This window comes from Pagrus pagrus (genome assembly GCF_965226575.1).
Source record: "Pagrus pagrus genome assembly, chromosome: 10".
Lineage (NCBI taxonomy): Eukaryota > Metazoa > Chordata > Actinopteri > Spariformes > Sparidae > Pagrus > Pagrus pagrus.
The window spans coordinates 14,853,110-14,872,101 of NC_140194.1; the positions used below are offsets into that span (position 1 = coordinate 14,853,110).

General features: G+C 40.4%; 2 protein-coding genes and 1 long non-coding RNA gene across 4 annotated transcripts; 1 reads left to right on the top strand and 2 right to left on the bottom strand.

The window, feature by feature from the left end:
* The first annotated feature begins 1,084 nt into the window (after window positions 1-1,084).
* Window positions 1,085-1,908, top strand: LOC311264425. Its single transcript, XR_014623462.1, has 2 exons — window positions 1,085-1,224; window positions 1,333-1,908. It is a non-coding gene; the product is annotated as an uncharacterized lncRNA (long non-coding RNA).
* Window positions 1,909-6,315: 4,407 nt separating this feature from the next.
* Window positions 6,316-12,328, bottom strand: LOC311264407 (uncharacterized protein). 2 transcript variants are annotated; one of them, XM_084365247.1, is made up of 9 exons: window positions 12,125-12,328; window positions 8,669-10,430; window positions 8,461-8,575; window positions 8,138-8,318; window positions 8,017-8,031; window positions 7,694-7,777; window positions 7,360-7,430; window positions 6,982-7,117; window positions 6,316-6,886 (listed from the first exon to the last, which is right to left on the bottom strand). In XM_084365247.1, the coding sequence occupies exons 1-9, from the start codon at window positions 12,200-12,202 to the stop codon at window positions 6,863-6,865; spliced, it is 2,466 nt and encodes an 821-aa protein (XP_084221373.1). In that variant the 5' UTR covers window positions 12,203-12,328; the 3' UTR covers window positions 6,316-6,862. The 2 variants fall into 2 exon arrangements, with proteins under 2 accessions (XP_084221373.1, XP_084221374.1); XM_084365248.1 differs by lacking the exon at window positions 8,017-8,031.
* Window positions 12,329-12,481: 153 nt separating this feature from the next.
* Window positions 12,482-18,595, bottom strand: slc35b4 (solute carrier family 35 member B4). The gene is made up of 10 exons (XM_084365267.1): window positions 18,141-18,595; window positions 17,061-17,174; window positions 16,860-16,962; window positions 16,715-16,764; window positions 16,531-16,612; window positions 16,329-16,389; window positions 15,588-15,697; window positions 15,402-15,477; window positions 15,237-15,312; window positions 12,482-15,129 (listed from the first exon to the last, which is right to left on the bottom strand). Exons 1-10 carry the CDS (start codon window positions 18,215-18,217, stop codon window positions 14,880-14,882), a joined length of 999 nt encoding a protein of 332 aa, XP_084221393.1. The 5' UTR covers window positions 18,218-18,595; the 3' UTR covers window positions 12,482-14,879.
* Between the last annotated feature and the right edge of the window lie 397 nt (window positions 18,596-18,992).

An 18,992-nucleotide genomic window follows, 5' to 3' on the forward strand; every position in this document is an offset into this window, starting at 1 on the left:
TGCAGTAAAATAGATTAATAGTCACCTTTCAAAGGAGCTAGGTGTCTTTATTTCTGTTTCTAATGATAAAATGTGTTTAGTGCTGTGCTGTATTTTTCTTTCACTGGTTATTTTGTCCTGCTCTGAGGGCCGATGTTACTTTTTTGAATCAATACTATCACTGTTTCATAATTGCTTCCAGTGGAAGCCTTTAGCCATGTAGCTACATAGTGAGTGCAGACAACACATGCTTATAAACCACAGTGACGCTGCACTAACATCAGCAGTCACTTCCAGGTAACTGGCGTTTGATTTGCATTGTGGACATATGTGAAATTGCGACAGCATCGGCTGGTAATGTTTAATCTGTGTGTGTCATCATGGCAACGTGTTCCTGGAAGCACCTTTTGTAGCAGGAACTACCACAGAAGCATTTTTAATGTTTCTGTTGTGCGTTTGTTATGAACTGCGTTGCTTTGCTTAAAGGTGCACTATGTAGTTTTTGGGGAAGACATTTTAATCAGAAGAGGAAGATCTTCATTGACTGTTTTTTTTAAAATAAATAAACAAACTATCTATATTTTCATGACTAAATAAAGTGAATAAACAAACTGACCTTAAAGGACAACACAATTTCATACTGTTTCACTTTGCTTATATTTGGCGGACCCTGCCACCTTTCTAGCTTCACACAGTGTTCTGGGGACCTTATTTTCCTCTGAGAACAGCTTGTTTATTCAGTTATGGAAAAAATAAATATTTCTGAGTTTGAATTTCTTCTCCAAAACTACATAATGCCCCTTTAAACCAAAATGTACCCATAAGAAACATCTCAGACTAACTGGTAGTTTTGGGTAAACTCAAACTGTCATTTTTTCTAGTCTATGGCCCAAAAGGTAAATTAGGTCTCCAACCTAACATTAGTGAAAGTGTTATTCACGAGATATTAAAGCATCAAACATGCACTTTTCAATAGCATCATCATCGTCATGTCAGTTACGTAACACAGGGGACTTCTACTAGGATGTTATTGTAAACAAACATTGTGATTGGTTCAGAATTCAGAATGTTTGGTCGTATTGATTCAAAAACAGAATCAGTCAGATTCAATAAGGTTTCATTCAAATCTATTTTAGCTGAGCAAAATGGCGCATTTGGTTAATGAACAATTTCTTACTGAGAGAGAAGAAATATGTCTTTTCACTCTTATTTTTAGGTCAGCAGTCCACAGGAACGAAACTGCAGGTAGGCTAACTGCTGCACATTTAGCATAATTTAAAGAAAATCTAAGATTTAAATACAAGATAAGTTAACACTTGGAAAATGTATGACTTTGTTTTGGCAAATACAAAGGTGGTTATCATGAACAGCCAAGGCGAAGGGTCATCAAGATGGAGGTGTCAAACCTCAGCTCGTCTGCTGTGAGCGATGACCAGATAAAATCCTTGGCTGCCTGCTTACCTTCACTCCAGTGTGGACCCAGAACAGATGAAGAGCATTTTGACCAAATGTGGTATGAGGAAAGCTTCAATGTGCATCGATACGGCGCAACTTCCCAACTGAACACACCCCAAGCTTCAGCAGGAGCAGCTGGAACAGAGATGAGGAGGAGGAGGCCTCACCAGCCATACAGTAGTCTGCTGGTGACTCCAGTCCATCCGCAGCAGATCGACATACGGGCCCTGGCTAACAGCCAGAATCACTTCAACATGGTGGATTTTGAGGGGATGACGTTCGTGAGAGTCACCTCCTCTGTTCAGCCACTTGATATGAGACAGAGTCAGAGGAAATGGAGAGTGTCTGACTACAATCTGGAGGGTCAGAAGATCCTGTCTGTGATCTGCACCATGGTTGTGGACATGAATATATGAAGACTGATAAGACATGATAATATATTTTAATAAATACAGAAGAAAATATAGAAAGAGAGAGAGCCTTCATGTATTGCTTTTGGACACTTGGGAGAAGCAGAAAGAAGCCGTAAACACAACACTGACATATAAGTCAGTGATGAACATGTAGCAAACACTCACCTATTCAGCAGGCAAAGAGCAACATTAGCAGTAATTTGGAGTCGAGTTTTTGTCCATGTGATTAATGTAAACTAATTGTTCACGCTTGTTTTTTTGATCCCCACTCCTCCTGAGGGTCTCTTTAGCAGCTCAAAGCTCCATTGTGTTTACTCTGTTATTATGGATCCCACAGGTTTTCGTGCAGGACCCGTCCTACTCCACCTTTGATTGGCTTCCCCAGGAAGGAGGCCAAAGAAGTCAAGTGTAGAAATTGAAGGACACAAAGGGCCATTTTTCCATGTTTGCATTTTTTGCAGTAGATGTTTTCGCTTCATTTGACAGTAAAAACAGATCCAACACACACAAACACGCAGTTACATGCAGAGTAGAGCTATTTCCAAAAGGCAAAGGTGTATACAAATTAAATTACATGCAATTACATAATGTTCAACACGCACCACTCTTCTGCATAAACACAAGAAGCCACGGATAAACTTTGTAGAGTTTGGCCACTGCTTCCTCTGTGGCTAATGAAAGAACTTGACATCAGGTCTGGTCTGCAGACCACAGCTTTTCTTCTGTTTTACTTTCCTGGCCTTTCTTGTGCAGCGAGTAGATGAGGCTGTAAGAGGCCGATGCACTGAGCTGCAAAACAAACACCTAAGCGTCTGCTTCGATCCATCAATGTAGAAGTCCTTGTTGCAGGCATGGACGTGGTTACAATATCTTATAAAAATTAATTAGATTTATAAGATTGAAGCTTTGACAAACGATTCAAGTAATGTGAGGTTAAAACAACAGAACAAGACGATTAATGCAGTAAGACTGGAAATAAGTGGCCTAAATGGTTAAAACATAGTAAAAAGACTTTAACTCCAAAATGCCAAAATTTAAGGAACTAACAGAACCGGCCTTGTTTTCAGCTTGACAACCGTTCAATACTCAATGTATTCAGGAAGTTTCCATGTCTGTGGGACTTTCTCAACTTATGTAAAGAGCATGTAATCCTTTAATATATTCTCTTGCATGCAAATCACCAGAAGTGGAACATTACTCTATATAGTTGCATCCGCACACACGCAACTACATATACATGCAAACATTCACTTCCTCTTCATATCGACCAGGACGTTTGGTACCTAAAATTAGATGAGACGCTCACATGTTAACAGGCACGCAAGTCCCCGATTTAGCTGTGCTGCGTTTAACCAAAACTAGGAGCAGAAGGACGTGAGATTTGTTAATGTTCATTTCTATGGACTGAGTGTTGAAATTTAACTGACCACACAAAAAAACAGTACTGTACACTTAAGCACTTTTACTGCATATACTTAAACTCCTCCACAGTTCAGCAGCCAATATTGTGACTAAATTTATTTCAAGGCTGTGGTCAGTGTCGTTAGTCAATTTACACGTTACATATAAAACGTGATAACTTCATAAAATGTGAAATCAAACTGGCCTCAGCCTTTGTCGGCTAAACATTTCTATATTTGTATTGATGTCGATATTCTTATTTACAGGCTAAATCGAAGGAGACCTGTCACTGAACTCATTCAGCTGTTTGAGAAACAAAACATGAGGGACTCCAGCAAAAGGGGACACCATCCCTCCCTCAGTGAGGGACAGATGAGGAAGCAGCAGCAGTGTGTAGCTGCAGGTGGAGAGCCCTCTGCTGGTGATACTGCTGTTATCAGTGTCCTGTTGGTGTCAGACAGCAGTCGTCTGGGTCCTGTTTGACATTTGTTATTTATCAAAAAGAGGCAACTTATAATAAAAACATCTTCATTGAAACTGAGGAGTAAGACAGTTGTGAAACGACGTATTTCTACTTATGGCAAAAATTCCCATGAATTTTCAGACCATGAAGCAACAAGCAGCGGCACCCAATTAGTACTGTAGATACTGATATACACTACTATTTGTCTAGTCTATTTATTTTGCTGTTAGCTGAAAAATAAATCAAGATGCGTATCTGTTTTATACTTCTGTATGGAAGCCCTAAAGGGCCATGCATTCATACATTTTATTTCCTGTTTTCTCGTGATAACGAGTTAATTTCATTCGTTTTCTCGAGATCTCAAGTTATTATCTCGAAATAACAACTGCCGTTGATCTTGAGAAAACAAAACGATAGTGTAATATATTAAATCATTGCAGGAAACATCATTCAGTGTAGCAATGTCAGAGGAGCAGGAGCATATCGATCACCGCATCACATATCTTTTCAATCAAGGCCTGACACAGGCTGAAATAGCATTATGCCTTGCTATCTCGAATTAATTATATCGTTATCTTGGGAAAACAAAGTTTCGTTATCTCGAGATCTCGAGATAATAACTCGAGTTCTCGAGAAAACAAATGAAATTAACTTGTTATCTCGGGTAAACAAAGTTTCTTTATCTCAAGATGTCGAGTTCAGTTATCTCGGGAAAACGGCAGTTGTTATTTCGAGATTATAACTCCAGATCTCGAGAAAACAAATGAAATTAACTCGTTATCTCTGGAAAACAAAGTTTCGTTATCTCGAGATTATAACTCCAGATCTCGAGAAAACAAATGAAATTAACTTGTTATGGAGGAAACGGAGGAAATAAAATGTATGAATGCATGGCCCTTCAGGGCTTCCGTACGTCTGCCATATTTTTCATTGTTTATTAAAAATATTTAAATTACATATTATTCCATTTTATTTTAAGAAACATGGTCTCTCTACAACTGACCTAACATATTTATTATATTTACATCGGAATTAAATAAACTGATTGAAACTGAATCAGTAAGAAAATGAGGGAGAGAAAATTCTGTGCATGATAAACAAGAAACATCAGAAAATCCTCAGATGATAAAGAGAATTTAGAGCCAAATTTGACGGTAAGACAGTAAAGACGAAAGCTTTATTCTGCTGTTTTTGCTCCTGAAATTTGATGAATAGCTTCTATTCTTATGATTAAAAGTTTGTTTTTAATATTTGATTTTAAAAATGAGCCCTGATCTTCAACAGAGTTTGTATGAACTGCTTTATAACTGCTGCAACATGAAGTCGAGCTCTTTGAGATTGATGATTTAAAAATGAATCCTTTGTGTTGGAGATTAAACTGCAGACAGGCCTTTAAATCTTCAGCTGCCAAGAGTGAGCTCTAATCTCATCCATGGGTTGTTGGACGACGAAGGGGAATGCATGGAGGCTTAACATCTTGTTTGTGTCCCATGCTCTTTATGATTTATTGTTTTATTTTATCATCATTTTATCTTCTGCAGTACATCTCCCATTCTTTTGAATCTGTGTTCCATGTTTTGGATATTGTTTTATGACTGAATAAAACCAAACCAATAACAGTGAGTTGTGTTGTCTGAGAGTTCAGTACAATTGTTGCGACACTAACTTTTTAAATGAAGATAATTTGCCTCTCTGTAACTGCATCATCTTGTTTTTACAAAGCAACACTTTGCAAGAACAGAAAATCACTCCTTCATCCCTCTAATCGTCCTGCACGTGGAGGTTTTCAGCGACTTTGTGATCATTTATGCCGTGTGTCATCTCCTGTGACATCACTTATCCAGGGTATTATACATTATCATGCTGAACATTCACTACGTGGCACGTTTGCAGTGGTATGGGCCTATTCTATTTTTAACCACGGATTACGTGACTTTTTACTTTGTTGTGCCCCGTTCCACTTAATCTACATCCATCAGAGGACGGCAACCACCTGCATTTATTTATTTGCTTTAGTCACTAGTTACTTTGCAGATTACATGCTGCATCAGAGCTAGAGTAGCACATTTTTTAATTCATCTATTTTATCTGCAATTGGGAATGTAAAAAATGTATTCTGATAATCAGAGATGTTCTGCACATTGTGTCTGATCAGGCCAAAAAGCTGTTGACTCATTGTTTACAGTACTGTATATACATACATGTAAATATATGGATTTTTCACTTTTACTTATACAAGTACATTTAATATCAGATACTTTAAGACTTAATATATTCATATAGGTGACTCTCACTTTGACCAAATATTTTATTATCATATTTTAATATTTTAATATTTAACAGAATGTCTTTACTTTTACTCCAGTATGACCCCAAGGTACTTTTTTCTACAAGATTATAAATACAACAATTCGTTTATACTCACAGCAATCAATGTATATTTAGTTTATTTTACCAGCTGTACGGATTAACAGGGTCTTTCATTTTCAAATATTTTTGGTTTAAATAAGTGATTCTGTAGACGAAACACCAGATTATGTAGAAAATCAAGCATATCCCTGACCTTGAATACATAACAGATAAAGTAAGCGTATGAACCCTGAATGTCGTTCAACAACAAACTTTATTGTGATTGATTAAATTCTATGCATGCACCAGAAATAACCCCTGAAATAATTAATGTACAGTACAAACAACCTTAAACATGTGCAAGTCTTTGTTTCTTCACACTCACATGCATCTTCAATCTAATAATTAGCTCTCATAACTCAAAGGCACACATACATGATGATCCATTCAGTATATAAATCTCATACAAGTACCTCACTTGAATTCACACCTCGGTCCAAATGACAAACTGAAATCTTCTGTTCCTTTGTTGAGTTTCGCCTCATTCACAAAGACAAGCACTTCAAAATGTTACTGTTGTGGCACAAGTGGTTTAAAGATGATCCCAAGAACCAGAGAAGCTGCAAACACCAAGCTGCTAATGTTTGTAACAGACCAGACTACCAGCCTGACTGGTCTGAATGGCACTTCTTCTTCTTCTTCTGATTTTAAAGGCTGGAGCTAATTCTCCTGTGTTTCATGTGACTTGTTGAATTATGTCCATCAACTTTTCTAGTTGTCAGATGTCGTCTAATTCTCCAGATTAACCGCCAGTGCTCAGTTTATTCTGCAGACGGAGGAGAGAGAACAAAAAAAAGATAGTGACGAGTGGAAAGTGAGAGAGGTTAGAAGGAAGAAATCATTCTGTATGTTGATTCGTACCTTCTTGGCGTTGTCCACACACTGCATGTAGGCCGAGGCGATACTCGAACAGGACAGAGTCTTTCCTGTGTTCTCCTTGTAGCATTTCAAAATCTGACTCTGCAAGTCACCACAGACGGGCTGGATGTTGACACGCCTGAGAGAGAGAAAACGGAGCAAAACATCATGTTGGTTTGGACGTTAATACCACATTCAAACTATCCTATTATCTCTTTATAATGATTCAACCTCTTTTGTCCCTGTTCCATGTGTCACTGAACTCTACTTATCACATAAACTGTAAAAAAAATGTGTCTGAATAATAAGATTTGATTATAAAGAAAGGATATTTTGCAGATAATTACAGCGTTTATTCAAACACAGTGATTCTGGACTTACGCAAAACGGTTGTGCGTCTCCTCTTTGCCCTTCTGGAAGCTCTCAGCAGTTGCTTTGTAAAAGTCAGTGCACTGTCAAAGTGATAAAAACATGATGTGTTACCATCAAGTTCATACAATCACGCTGTCATTTGCACAGAAACACTGCGAAAACCACAAAAAAAAACTTGCTAAACAGTGAGATGAACATTTCTTGCTCCTATAATCTTTTTGAGTCATAAATATTTATCGTTATCAATAAAAACAGAGGATTTGGATCAAGTCTTGTGGGGCTTTGATGTAATCTAACCCTGAAAAGAGATGTATGAATGAGGAATAATCCAAATGTTGCCCACCTTTGCCTCAAGTTTTGCGACGTGTTCCTTGTAGAGTGTGTCTCGTTTCAGTAATTCTCTCTCCTTCTCCTCCAGTTGATGAGCCTGTTTGGGGTTTAAAATGTTTACGTCACTTCACCTCTAAAAACAAGTTTATATTCATGCCAGAGCTGCATTTCCATTAATATTTTGTAAATGGTGATGCACAGCTTCCACATGGTTATAAATGACTTTTTTGTCTCATCATGAAAGAAATACAGAGCAGGAAAACACACACAAAATGTAGATAAATAGAATGAAAGTGAAAAAGTGAGTCATGCACGTATTAACTTCTCCCGTCTTACCTTCACCTCCATCCACTGAAACAAGACAAGAGGGCAAGAAAGAAAAAGATATTAAGAGGAGGAAAGAATTTAAATTTACCAGAGAGATCCTGTCACACACACAGATCACACATGTTCTTACATAAAGCTGCACCATGAGCCTCTGATCTCCTGTCTTCAGCCGCTCCTTTGCGATGGCCTCCGTCAGGTTCTCGGTGTACGCCGCCTTCTCTGCCTCCAGCGTCGTCTTCACCTGCAGCTCCACCCGAGCCTGAGCTGCTGCTGCGGCCTCTGCATGAGCCTGAGCCCTCAGCTCCTCCAGACTTCACAAAAAAACCACAAAAATGAAGGTTGCATTATGGCACGATGGAAGCAGGTCTTTACTCATAGCGTATAAAAAATCTCCCTCCACACACACACACACACTGAGACATGACAGAAACCTTCACAGTAATTATTTCTTACTGCTGCTGCAGCTCCAGCCTCCTCTGGCTGATCTCCTCCTCCAGACTCTTCTGCATCTCGTCTTTGATCTTCACCCTCAACTCTTCCTCCACCACTTCAGGAGAAACAGGCGAAGCTGCACGTAAACACAAAGAAGAAGAAAGAAGAAATTTAGTTTATTTAGTTCAAACTGTGGCTACAATCATGAACACCGTGCTGATCAGCTCACCTGCTGCAGGTGGTGGCACTGAAGCGACGGCAGGTACTTCTTCCTCAATGGCCGCGGGCAAAGACAGGGTGATGGCGGGCTCCTCAGCAGGCGGTGCTGGATCAGGTGGAGGTGGAGGTGGTGCTAGAGGCTCGACGAGAGGTTCGCTTACAGGTGCATGTGTGGGTACGATAGCCAGCTCCAGACAGTGACAGGGCGGTGGAGGCTCTTCAATAGTGAGCTCTGGAGCAGGAGAGGGTGCTGCTACAGGCTCTGATGGAGGTGGTGGAGGTGGAACCAGCTCACATGGAGGCAGTGAAGCCACCACTGGAGGCACTTCCTCAACTGCAGCAGGTGGAGCTACAAGCTCAACAAGAGACGTCTCCATCGGCGGTGGTAATACTTCAACTGGAGCTGAATCAACAGGACAGGGTGGGGTTATTGGTTCAACTGGTGTAGATTCAACAATGGGTGGAGGTTGGAGTGTTTCCACTGGTGCAGTCGACAGGACAACAGGTTCAAGAGGTTCAACAGAGAGAGCTACAGCAGGAGGTTCAATAGCAGGTGGAGGTGTCACATGTTCAGAAGGCAGAGATGAAGCGAGAGGTTCAGTTGAAGCAACAGCTGCTGGTGCCTCCACAGGTGGAGGTAGGAAAACAGGTTCTGCTACTGATGGTGTAGATGGGGCTTCTGGTGGTGGAACGAAAGACTCAACAGTGGGTAGGACTACTGGCTCCACTACAGCAGGTGGAGGAGGAAGAGGAGGAGATTCAGGTGCCACGGGTGCTTCTACTTGTGGAGAAGGTGTAGATGGAGTTGAGACAACAGGGTCGGGTACAGGTGGAGTTACTGGTGGGGCTGCGGGCTCCAGGGAGGTAGGAGGAAGGGTTTGAAACTCTATAACAGGAGATGCTTCCACTGATGGAGGTGTGGATGGGGCTTCCTGAGGAGGTGGAGATGGAGGTGGGGCTGAGACAAGAAGGTCGGTTGGAGGTGTAGTTATTGGCTCTACAAGTGGAGGTGGGGGTGCAAGCTCCACAGAGGAAGGAGGGAGAGGGTGAAACATTTCAGGCAGAGGGGCCTCTGCTGCCACAGGTATGGATGGGGCTTCCTGAGGAGGTGGAGATGGAGGTGGGGCTGAGACAAGAAGGTCGGTTGGAGGTGTAGTTATTGGCTCTACAAGTGGAGGTGGGGGTGCAAGCTCCACAGAGGAAGGAGGGAGAGAGTGAAACACTACAGGCGGAGGGGCCTCTGCTGCCACAGGTGTGGATGGTGCTCCCTGAGGAGGTGGAGTGGGGGCTGAGATAACAGGGTCGACAAGAGGTGGAGTTTCTGGTGAGGCTGCAGGCTCCACAGAGGCTGGGGGAAGGGAGTGAAACTCTACAGGTGGAGGAGCCTCAGGTGTGAATGGTACATCCTGAGGAGGTGGGGGAGGGTCCATTACAGGTGTCATTTTTGGCTCTGCAAGTGGAGGAGGAGGTGCAGGCTCCAAAGACGGAGGAGGGAGAGAGTGAAACTTCACAGGAGGAGGAGTGACGAGCTTTACGGGAGGAGGAGGTTCCACTGATGGAGGTGAGGATGGGGCTTGCTGAGGAGGTGGAGGGTCGTTGAAGGGAGGTGGAGGAGAGGTCAGCAGAGGTATTAAGTGTTCGACAGAAGGGGCGGGAACTGGGGTGGGGGCCTGTGTTTCAGGCGAGGGTGGAGGAGGATTGTCATTCTGTGAGAGCTGAGGACAGACGACCTTTGAAGACTCTCTCATCCGATTGATGACTTTGTCTGAGAGCTGATAAAAGAGGGAAATAAAATATACGATAATTAGCATTTCTTTTAATTCTAATGTGTCCGCATCTTTCTGAAGTTGCTGTTTTTGCAGCTTTTTTGTCCACATTATTTCTACTGCCCCACACAGGTTAACTGTACGGTTTAGAGTTGATTTTAAGATTTTACCGCTTGTTTTTAAAGCCTTGAAAGTTCTGCCGAATTACTGTATGTGATTTGCTGACCCCCTATGAGCCTGACTGCCGTTTGAGACCCTCCAGCAGGGCCCTACTAATAGTTCCTAAACTCCATTTGGCCACCAAGGTGACCTTGCTTTTGCCGCCTTCCTGCCCGAGGATCTCAGCAAACTAAACATCCTCCTTTAAATCTCTTCCATTCTGGAGAATGAGTTCTGCAAAAGCAAATTTTCTCTGGAAGTTTGGCCAAATAAACTACACCCATTTCTCACCCAGGTCCTTTGTTTGCCATTTCTCCTTTTCCAACTCTGAAGCCAAAAACTGCCATATTTGAAAGTAGGGAAAGTTAGACAGCAAAATACAGATAATTAGTTACGCCTGCACACCTGACCTCTCCTGGACGCAGCTCGTTCCCAGCAGCGTTTTGCTATGACATAGATATCCAAACCCGCAAGTTGACAGGATTGGTTCCTTAGATCTGACTTGTAAAACACTGGTTGTCTGAATCTGTTTTTTTAAGACATTGGTACACTGGCCATGGCACTGACTGCTTCTTTTGCTCATGATATGTGTTGTATCATATAAAAAAACACTTGTAACTTGATTTTTATTGGAGGGGGTCTCTAACACTCAATTGTTGTAGTCATTAGATTAATTTATCTTGTTTATGGATCTTACTTACTGTAACCTAAAATAGTATAACAGATGATTGGTATTTGAAAGGTGCTATATAACTAAATTATTCTTGCTCATATTCTTATTATTATTATGATGTGAGGTGCCTGTCTACCTGTCATTCCCTCTTTTATTGAATTATGTTACCATCAAAAAATACTCCGAGTACCAAAAGTTAAAGTACTCTTCTGTCATGCAGAATGGCCAATTTCAGAATGATATGTATTATATAACAGGACTATAATTATTGACATAGCCTGATATTGATTTCATCATTTGAATGTTGCAGCTGGTAAAAGTGGGGCTAATTGTAATTACTTTGTTGACTGCTAGTTATTTTAACCTATAATAGTTTATTTATATTTTGTATTATTAACCTCAGTATGCAACTAGCAGCTAGCCGTGTCAAATAAATGTAGTGGAGTATAAAGTACAATATTTTTCTCTGAAATGTAAATCTACTTAGTTACACCACTGAGTAAAATAGTCCTTTTAAAGCTCCTTTAATTATGTTTTTGTCTTGTTTCTTGTTCAGGATTTTGAGTGTCTTTTTTATTTACCCTCAGAGGTATTTGTTTTTCCTGTTGTCCACGTGACACCTGACCATTGCCTTTCTATATTTAACACCAACACCAGAGCAGAGTGAACCATGAGGTCGAGATCAATACTTTCCATATCAGAGGATTAGGGGCTTTAAATTAAACATCTTCCAGGTCTGCACGTGTAAAAAAAAACAAAAAAAACCCCTCATGCACTCTGCAGCGACTGTGTCCCCCTACACACGTTTTGTTTGCATACTTTCTCCTGATTCAAATTCATGCAAAAGTCTCCCTGAGCTTTCACTCACCCGAATGCCCTTCACAAAAGTGACTCCTCCGCCTTCTCCATCCTCACGAGAGAAGTGACTCGGGCTGTTTCCCCCCATCCACGCCCGCAGCTGCACTCTGCCACCAGAAACACTGAGGTTACTGCGAATACTTTTTAATCCACAACGTGGATCTGAGCTCAGTGAAGTCAGCAGCTCCTGCAGCTGCAACAATCTGCCCTTCCCACCGCGGAGCGCCAACAAGAGCTGCTGCTATTGGCTGCAGCCGAACAACGTCCCTCTGGATTGGTCGACAGGTCAGAGACGTGAGGGAACATTGTGTCCCAGCCTGTTAAATGTGTAAAACTTACAAAACATAAACTCCACAAAGACTTTACAGTATTTGTAACCAGGTTGTGTTTAATTTCAGTGCGCAGGGAGTGTAAAGATTTATTCAACTAAACAATGAAATTCCTGTTGACAAGTACTGGATCAATACACCTGAGACAATTTGACACATGAGAAAAAAAAACAACAACACAATGTGCATAAATCACCTCCCTGTAGGGCATCACGTTATTGTGTAATCCTACTGATGCACGTTAGCATCAGTGCTAACATGGAGTGGAATATTAGCTGTCGCGTTTAGAAAATAAATATTCACACAACTTTACAGACAAAAGTAAGCTGCACCAAGATTTTGCATCTGTGAACGCTAACGAGGTACGAATGCTAACGACCAGAGCTGATGATATCCTTAATTTTTTTATAATCAATAAATCCCAACAAAAAACAAACTAACAAAGTAGTCTGTCATATCATTTTCTCTGTTATGGAGCTTTATTGTTCAAAAACAATTTAAAACACGTAAGTGCTGCTGCTACTGCAGATAATAATTAGCTTAACAATTGTGTATTAATCCGCAGCTGAAAGTAGTTCCCTACAAACGCACTATTCACTCGTGTTAGAGTAACGTTCATGAAAAACTACAGTGGCCAGATGTTTTAGGAAATGATTTGACCCCTAAAAAAAAATAAAAAAATATATGTATAATTGTGTCCTGTTTTTAAACCTGCATGTTTTTTTGGGCCACTTGGGGGCAGTGTAAACAGGCTGTGACCACTGCAGACATATTATCTACTGTGCAATAAGGCTGCAATTAAACTCTTTTCATTGTCGATTCATCTGCCTAATCATTTCAATCAGAAAAAAGTGAAACTAGCCCATCTCAATATCTTACAGCACAATTTGACATAAAAAATGTCTTGTTTTTTTTCCAACAATCCAAAGGCCATAATATTCAATATGTTTTAAGACCAAAAAAGGCAGCAAAATCTCACAATGACAAAGTGATCCATCAAATCTTGATCTTAAAAATTCCTTAAAATGGCTCTATGTTACAATCTGTAGGAATTTACATGTATTAATCACTTTTTTTATTGGCTATATGTGAGTAGATTGTAACAGGACATGTAAAATGAGACCTTTCCTGTTGCCTTCACAAGCCTGTGGATGATTTAAGTTGTATAATGCTGCTGGACTGTGGATTTCTTTGTGAAGGACTCAGATTTTCTGCGACAGTCCAAAGGATGTGACTTTATGCACGTTCTCGAGCGCCTCATCTCGGTGCGTCTCTCCGCTCCGCTAACAAAGAACTACAGCAGCTAGCTTTAATTTAGAAACGGAGTCGGCTGATGTAAAGTGATGACCTGCTTCCAGCACGACACAGAAGTTCCACAAAGCCCCTTTAAACAATGTTTTAGTTGATAATGAAAATAGTTGAAGATTAATTTGCCTTGAATCAAGAAATCGTTGCAACTCTAGAATTATCATCACATTTAACGCTGATATGGTGAAACAGTCTAGCAGCAATTATGGAGCAACATTATCATTCATCTGGAATCGTGTTTCTGTCGACATAATGATTGTAAGTCTAGTACTCTCTTTTAGTTCTGTTGTGGTCTTAACGACAAACCTCCTGAGGGAAATATCCAGCTCTTTAGCTGCTAAAAGCTCCACTATGTTCACCAGCTCGTCATTAACTATGTCCGTTTTCTGTTGGTGCTGAGCAGGAAGTATGCAATGTTTTATTAAAGCTTCTTTGCTGAAACCAGCTGTCGAAATAGACTCTGTGAGAGTGGAGAGAGTGTACCAGTGTGCAAATTATTTTGATTAATCGTTTCTGTAATTTTTTTTCAAGCCAAGTGTCCAATATTTGTTCTTTCTAGCTTCTTAAATGAAATGATTTGCTGCTATTCTTTGTCATTTATGATAGTGAATGAAGAGTCTTTGGGTTTTTGTTGGTTGGACAAAACAAGAAATTTGAAGACGTCACTTTGGGCTCTGGGAAATCTTGATGAGCATTTTTCAAAATGTTTTGACATTTTATCGACTAAACGATTAATAATGAAGAAAATCATTAGTTGCAGCCCTAAAGTGAACCACAACAGTAAAGTTGTGAGACAAACAGGTAAACAATGAGCTGAAAGACGGTAAAGATAACGCTCTGTAGAGTTGAGAGGAGTTGCAGATTCGGGCGATGACTCCGTTTGTTTCGTCACTACCAGCAACTTTTAATGGGATTTATTGACAATAATGAAAATAACAGCAGCTTTATCCTTTAACATGTAGTGTGTTGGTGTGAGGGGGGCTTACTTAAGTCCTATGATGTGCAATCAAGTATGAAAACGAAATGGCAAAAATGTATAAAATCGCTGCAGGATCGTCACTAAAAAACAATTACTAAGTCCAACACTGTGGCGGTTTATCTACTCGACCACCAGTCCCTTCTTCTTCTTCACTCTGCCTTCTTCTCCTTGACACTGGGTCCACGCAGTGCTGCATGTATGCTGCTGTGCACCTCCGTGTACAGCAGAGTTCCCAGGAAGACCACAGCTGTGCCCACCCAGTGCCAGGTAGTGAAGGGGTTGTGGAAGTAAAGGATGGAGAAAATGAGGCTGAGGAACTTCCTCAGAGTCACTACCAGAGTGACGGTCAGCGAGGCGCACTCTGTGGTCAGAATGAACACGCCGCGGATACACACATATCTGAAAGAACTGGTTAAAGTCTGAAACAAGAGAAGATTACACTTAAATTACAGGAAGGTGAGTTATATCTGTAAGGCAGTGAGATAAAGCTTGTTTTGACAGGATACTGTGTGATGACGTTGACCAGCAGGTAGACCCACATTATCGGCATCTTCAGTCCAATTTCAGGAACAACGACAGGAGCTGAGAGACAGAAGACATTTATTCAAATCTGTGAGTTGAAGATACAAATCATTAACTTTCCACCCGCTAAGTCTCCTGAATGAACTCACTGCTTTGACTGAAGTAGACAGCGTGGTTGTAGATGTTTGTGGAGAGCAGCAGGAAGCCCGGCAGAGGTAGGCAGTGCTGGACAGAGAGAGGAGAGACAAACTTACTCAACTCAAATGAAGCACAACTCTGCCTGAAGCCGTTTGAATTCTTTGGGTGTGTTTTGCGTGCCGGAGTAGAAGACTCACATTATAGAAGAGAGCCTCCTTAGAGTGTTTTCCATACTGCTTGTACAGCGTCTCTTGGAAAATACCCATCCTCGCAGACATCAGCAGAGCAAAGGTCAACATGCCGATACCTGAGTGGACAGAAGCAAACAAAAACAAATCTGTTTCATGGTGTCATTTTAATATCGCCGCTTGTTTCTATCGATTAAAAAAAAAAAGGTTTTCAAATTAGAGCTGAAATGTAAGTTGAAAGTCATTTATCAAGCGAAAATACCAAATATTTTCTGCTTTTCTCTCTTTAATGTCATTGTAGATGTAGCATCTTGGGGTTTTGGACTGCTGGCTAAAAATAAAAGTTATGATGGACATTTTCCCTACTTTCTGACATTTTATAGTCTCAATGATTAACTGATTAAAAAATCAAAATTAAACCTATGATGGAAATAATCGTTAGTTGCAGCCCTAGTCCAAATGAAACGTCAACTTAAAGAGTTTGCGACCTAAAAGTCACGGGTACCCTTTAATTTTAAAACGGTCAGGTCTGACTCAATTAACCAATCACAGAGGCGGAAGGCTTTGTAATGGAATGCTCATGTTGCATATTGCCATGTCATTCGGTCAATTAACCCTAACCTTCAATAAAAATGACACAACTGATTGAATTACACTTAACGACAACAGCCGTAAACATGCGTAAAGACTCCTTCATGTTCATGATAGGTGTCATGTCAGACCTCTTCAAATAAAGTGCTACCAACTCACCTATCAACCAGTGCATGACAGCATAAAAGCCTTGCTCTTCTGATCCCTCATTGGCCACATTCTGCAGAGACAAAATGACAACATGCATTAAATATATTAGGTATTTCAAGAGAGAAATTTGTAGTGAAAATATCACAAAATATACTTAATAAGTAAATTAAGCATTGTTATAGTGGTGCAGTGTGTTCTGCAGAGGACTCACCACTTGTTTGGCAGACATGATGGTGCAGATGAAGATGCCAGCTGAAACTAAAGCTATTGACAGGTATTTACTTGTTGAATACCTGAAAGGTGAGAAGACACAAATAACTGCAGTCAAACTGCGGACTAATACTGAGACATGAAGGTCATAGGTGTTATTGTTGTCAGAGTAAGCAGGTATTCACCTTTTCTTCAGGATTATTATTCCCAGGATCATGTTTGCGATCAGTGACCCCTGCAAATAAAAAAAAGGCAGCAGGTCAAACATGGAGATCAGACTGAGGTGGAGGTGAAGGATGGAGGTTAAAGCAGACAAACAACACTTCTTACTGATCTGAAGATCATGTGTAGCGGCATGGCGATGTTGAAGTTGAGAGCGTAGTTGTTGATCACACTGACTGTGAAGAACATGGTCACCATGATCACATAGTTTCTGGACAAAAAAGAGACATGAGGGGTTAGTTTTAACGTGAAATCTTTCCTGCAGTATGAATTTCAAACTCCATCAACGAGAGGATTTTTTTTTCTTACCTTACAGGGATTGCTGATTTCTTCCTCCCAAAGTTTGCTTCAAAGATGAAACCTTCTAATGCAATGAATAGAAACTGGGCGAAGGTGACGATGTTGCCGCATCCTGGAAACTCTCTGAAGAACACATCAGACAGAAATCAGGCAAGAAAAGACCAGATTTTACAGTATATGAAGTGAAACTAAAAATGTTTAGCTTTCAGTGATGCAGCTGCAAAACATTTACTATTTACTTAGTACTAGTGCTGAGTTTAGTGAGAGGCTCAACTGACTTCAAACACAAAGACACACCCTCAGTGCGAGCCGTCGCTCAGCAGCTTACAGCTTTACAGATGGTGAATACACCATTAAACAACCACCAGTGCTGATGAAAATCTATGTGATGTGACTCAGGCACAAAAAGCCATTTACTTGGCTGTGTTGAATAAGGATTAGCTGCTTTGTTTTTAATATTGAATCCATTCATGTTTTAATCAACGTTTTAGTTGGACATTTTTTATGTATGGACCCCATAAATATAGGCTAATGAGGATAAAACAGGCAAATAAATAACCAATGTTTTTTGTGCAACTTAATTTGTACCTTGTATCAACCTTTATTTCCCTTTTTTCTACTTTTGCCTGGTGTATCCATCGCCCATCCATACATCGCCTCGATGTATGTATGGATTTTATTTCACTATAGATGCATAAAGTATAATGTATATTTAAACTATGTATTATTTCCCTATGTAACTACAGTATGTTAAACATCTGGGCACAAAACCTACCTTTTAGATGAATTAAGTTCTCTAGTGTCTCATTTTATGAAAGTACCCGAGTGACCACTCATGAGAACTTAATGAAGAGTAAATAAAGGTTCAACACAAGCACAAGCACATGAGTAAAGCTACTTATTGAGTATCCAAATAGTTAGTTTCCACCTCTGACTTCATGCTAATGTGTCACTCTACTCTAACTACACTTTGCATACACTAACAGCTGCTCGTTCAGTGGGAAGTCACCAAGAATAAGTGACAGCTGTGAAAACTTTCATGTAATAAAGTCTACATGAGTCCATTCACAGTCTAAGTTTGTCACTGACCTTACAAGCAGCTCCAGAGACACCACATTGCTACAGCATCCGATAAAGACAAGACCAATGGCAAAAGCTGTCCCCATGTTGTCTCACTGCTGAGGAAAACTCGGTGGAGAAAATGTCACTTAATGAAGCGGATTTCTGATCGGAGCATATTTGCAAATAACCAGCGGTTAATGTTTACTGTGAGGTTTTTCTGCTTCCACTCAAACTCCTGTTTGAGAGAACACGTCTAAATCTGTGTTGACCTCTTCCTTATTGCGCGGGCTCATGGGAGTTGTAGTTCATTACTGAAATCAAGGAAAAGGGTGCGCAGTGTCCTTAAAAGTCTCTGTATTTAAAACACCAATGCAAATTAAATACACGTATTGTTTTGGGAGCAATAACAAGAGTACATATTAGTGAAATGTGTATAAAATAACGAACGGATAGCTTAAATTAACGCGTTAACGGCGCAATCGCTGCGCAGTCGTGACGCACAGAAATGTTCGAACGAGCATGCGCAGATCATTAGTTTCGTCAAAAAATATGAAGAGCACTCACTCTGACCGGATATCTGGGTACCAGAAAACACACAGAAGCAGATAAAGCAGTTAGTTTAAAAAATAAATACTCTGAAAATCTGAAAATAACTCCGACATGTACATACATATTTGGGTCCATACAGAACAGAGAGTTCTTAGGTAGCAGAGTATCAGATCAGTGTTAAAGATTACTGATATATTAAAGCACAAGCAGAATGGTGATGTTAAGCGGATCAAGAAGGAGACAGTTTAACTACTTCATGTTCTGTTGGGTAGTTTATCCTATAATTTATGTCAATCGTAACCAAAAAAGTAACAAGCTTGTGTTCAGCTT

Bases quoted from the DNA above. Each gene is read 5' to 3' on its own strand.
- LOC311264407 (XM_084365247.1), bottom strand. From the start codon at position 12,202: ATGGGGGGAAACAGCCCGAGTCACTTCTCTCGTGAGGATGGAGAAGGC. The intron at 8,576-8,668 runs GTGAGCTGATCA...GTTTACGTGCAG, and splicing joins AGTGCCACCACCTGCAGCAG to CTTCGCCTGTTTCTCCTGAA. The intron at 7,118-7,359 runs GTAAGTCCAGAA...TCTCTCTCTCAG, and splicing joins GAGACGCACAACCGTTTTGC to GCGTGTCAACATCCAGCCCG.
- slc35b4 (XM_084365267.1), bottom strand. From the start codon at position 18,217: ATGGGGACAGCTTTTGCCATTGGTCTTGTCTTTATCGGATGCTGTAGC. The intron at 16,613-16,714 runs GTGAATACCTGC...CTCACCTTTCAG, and splicing joins ATAATAATCCTGAAGAAAAG to GTATTCAACAAGTAAATACC. The intron at 15,130-15,236 runs GTATCCTGTCAA...CAGTTCTTTCAG, and splicing joins CTGGTCAACGTCATCACACA to ATATGTGTGTATCCGCGGCG.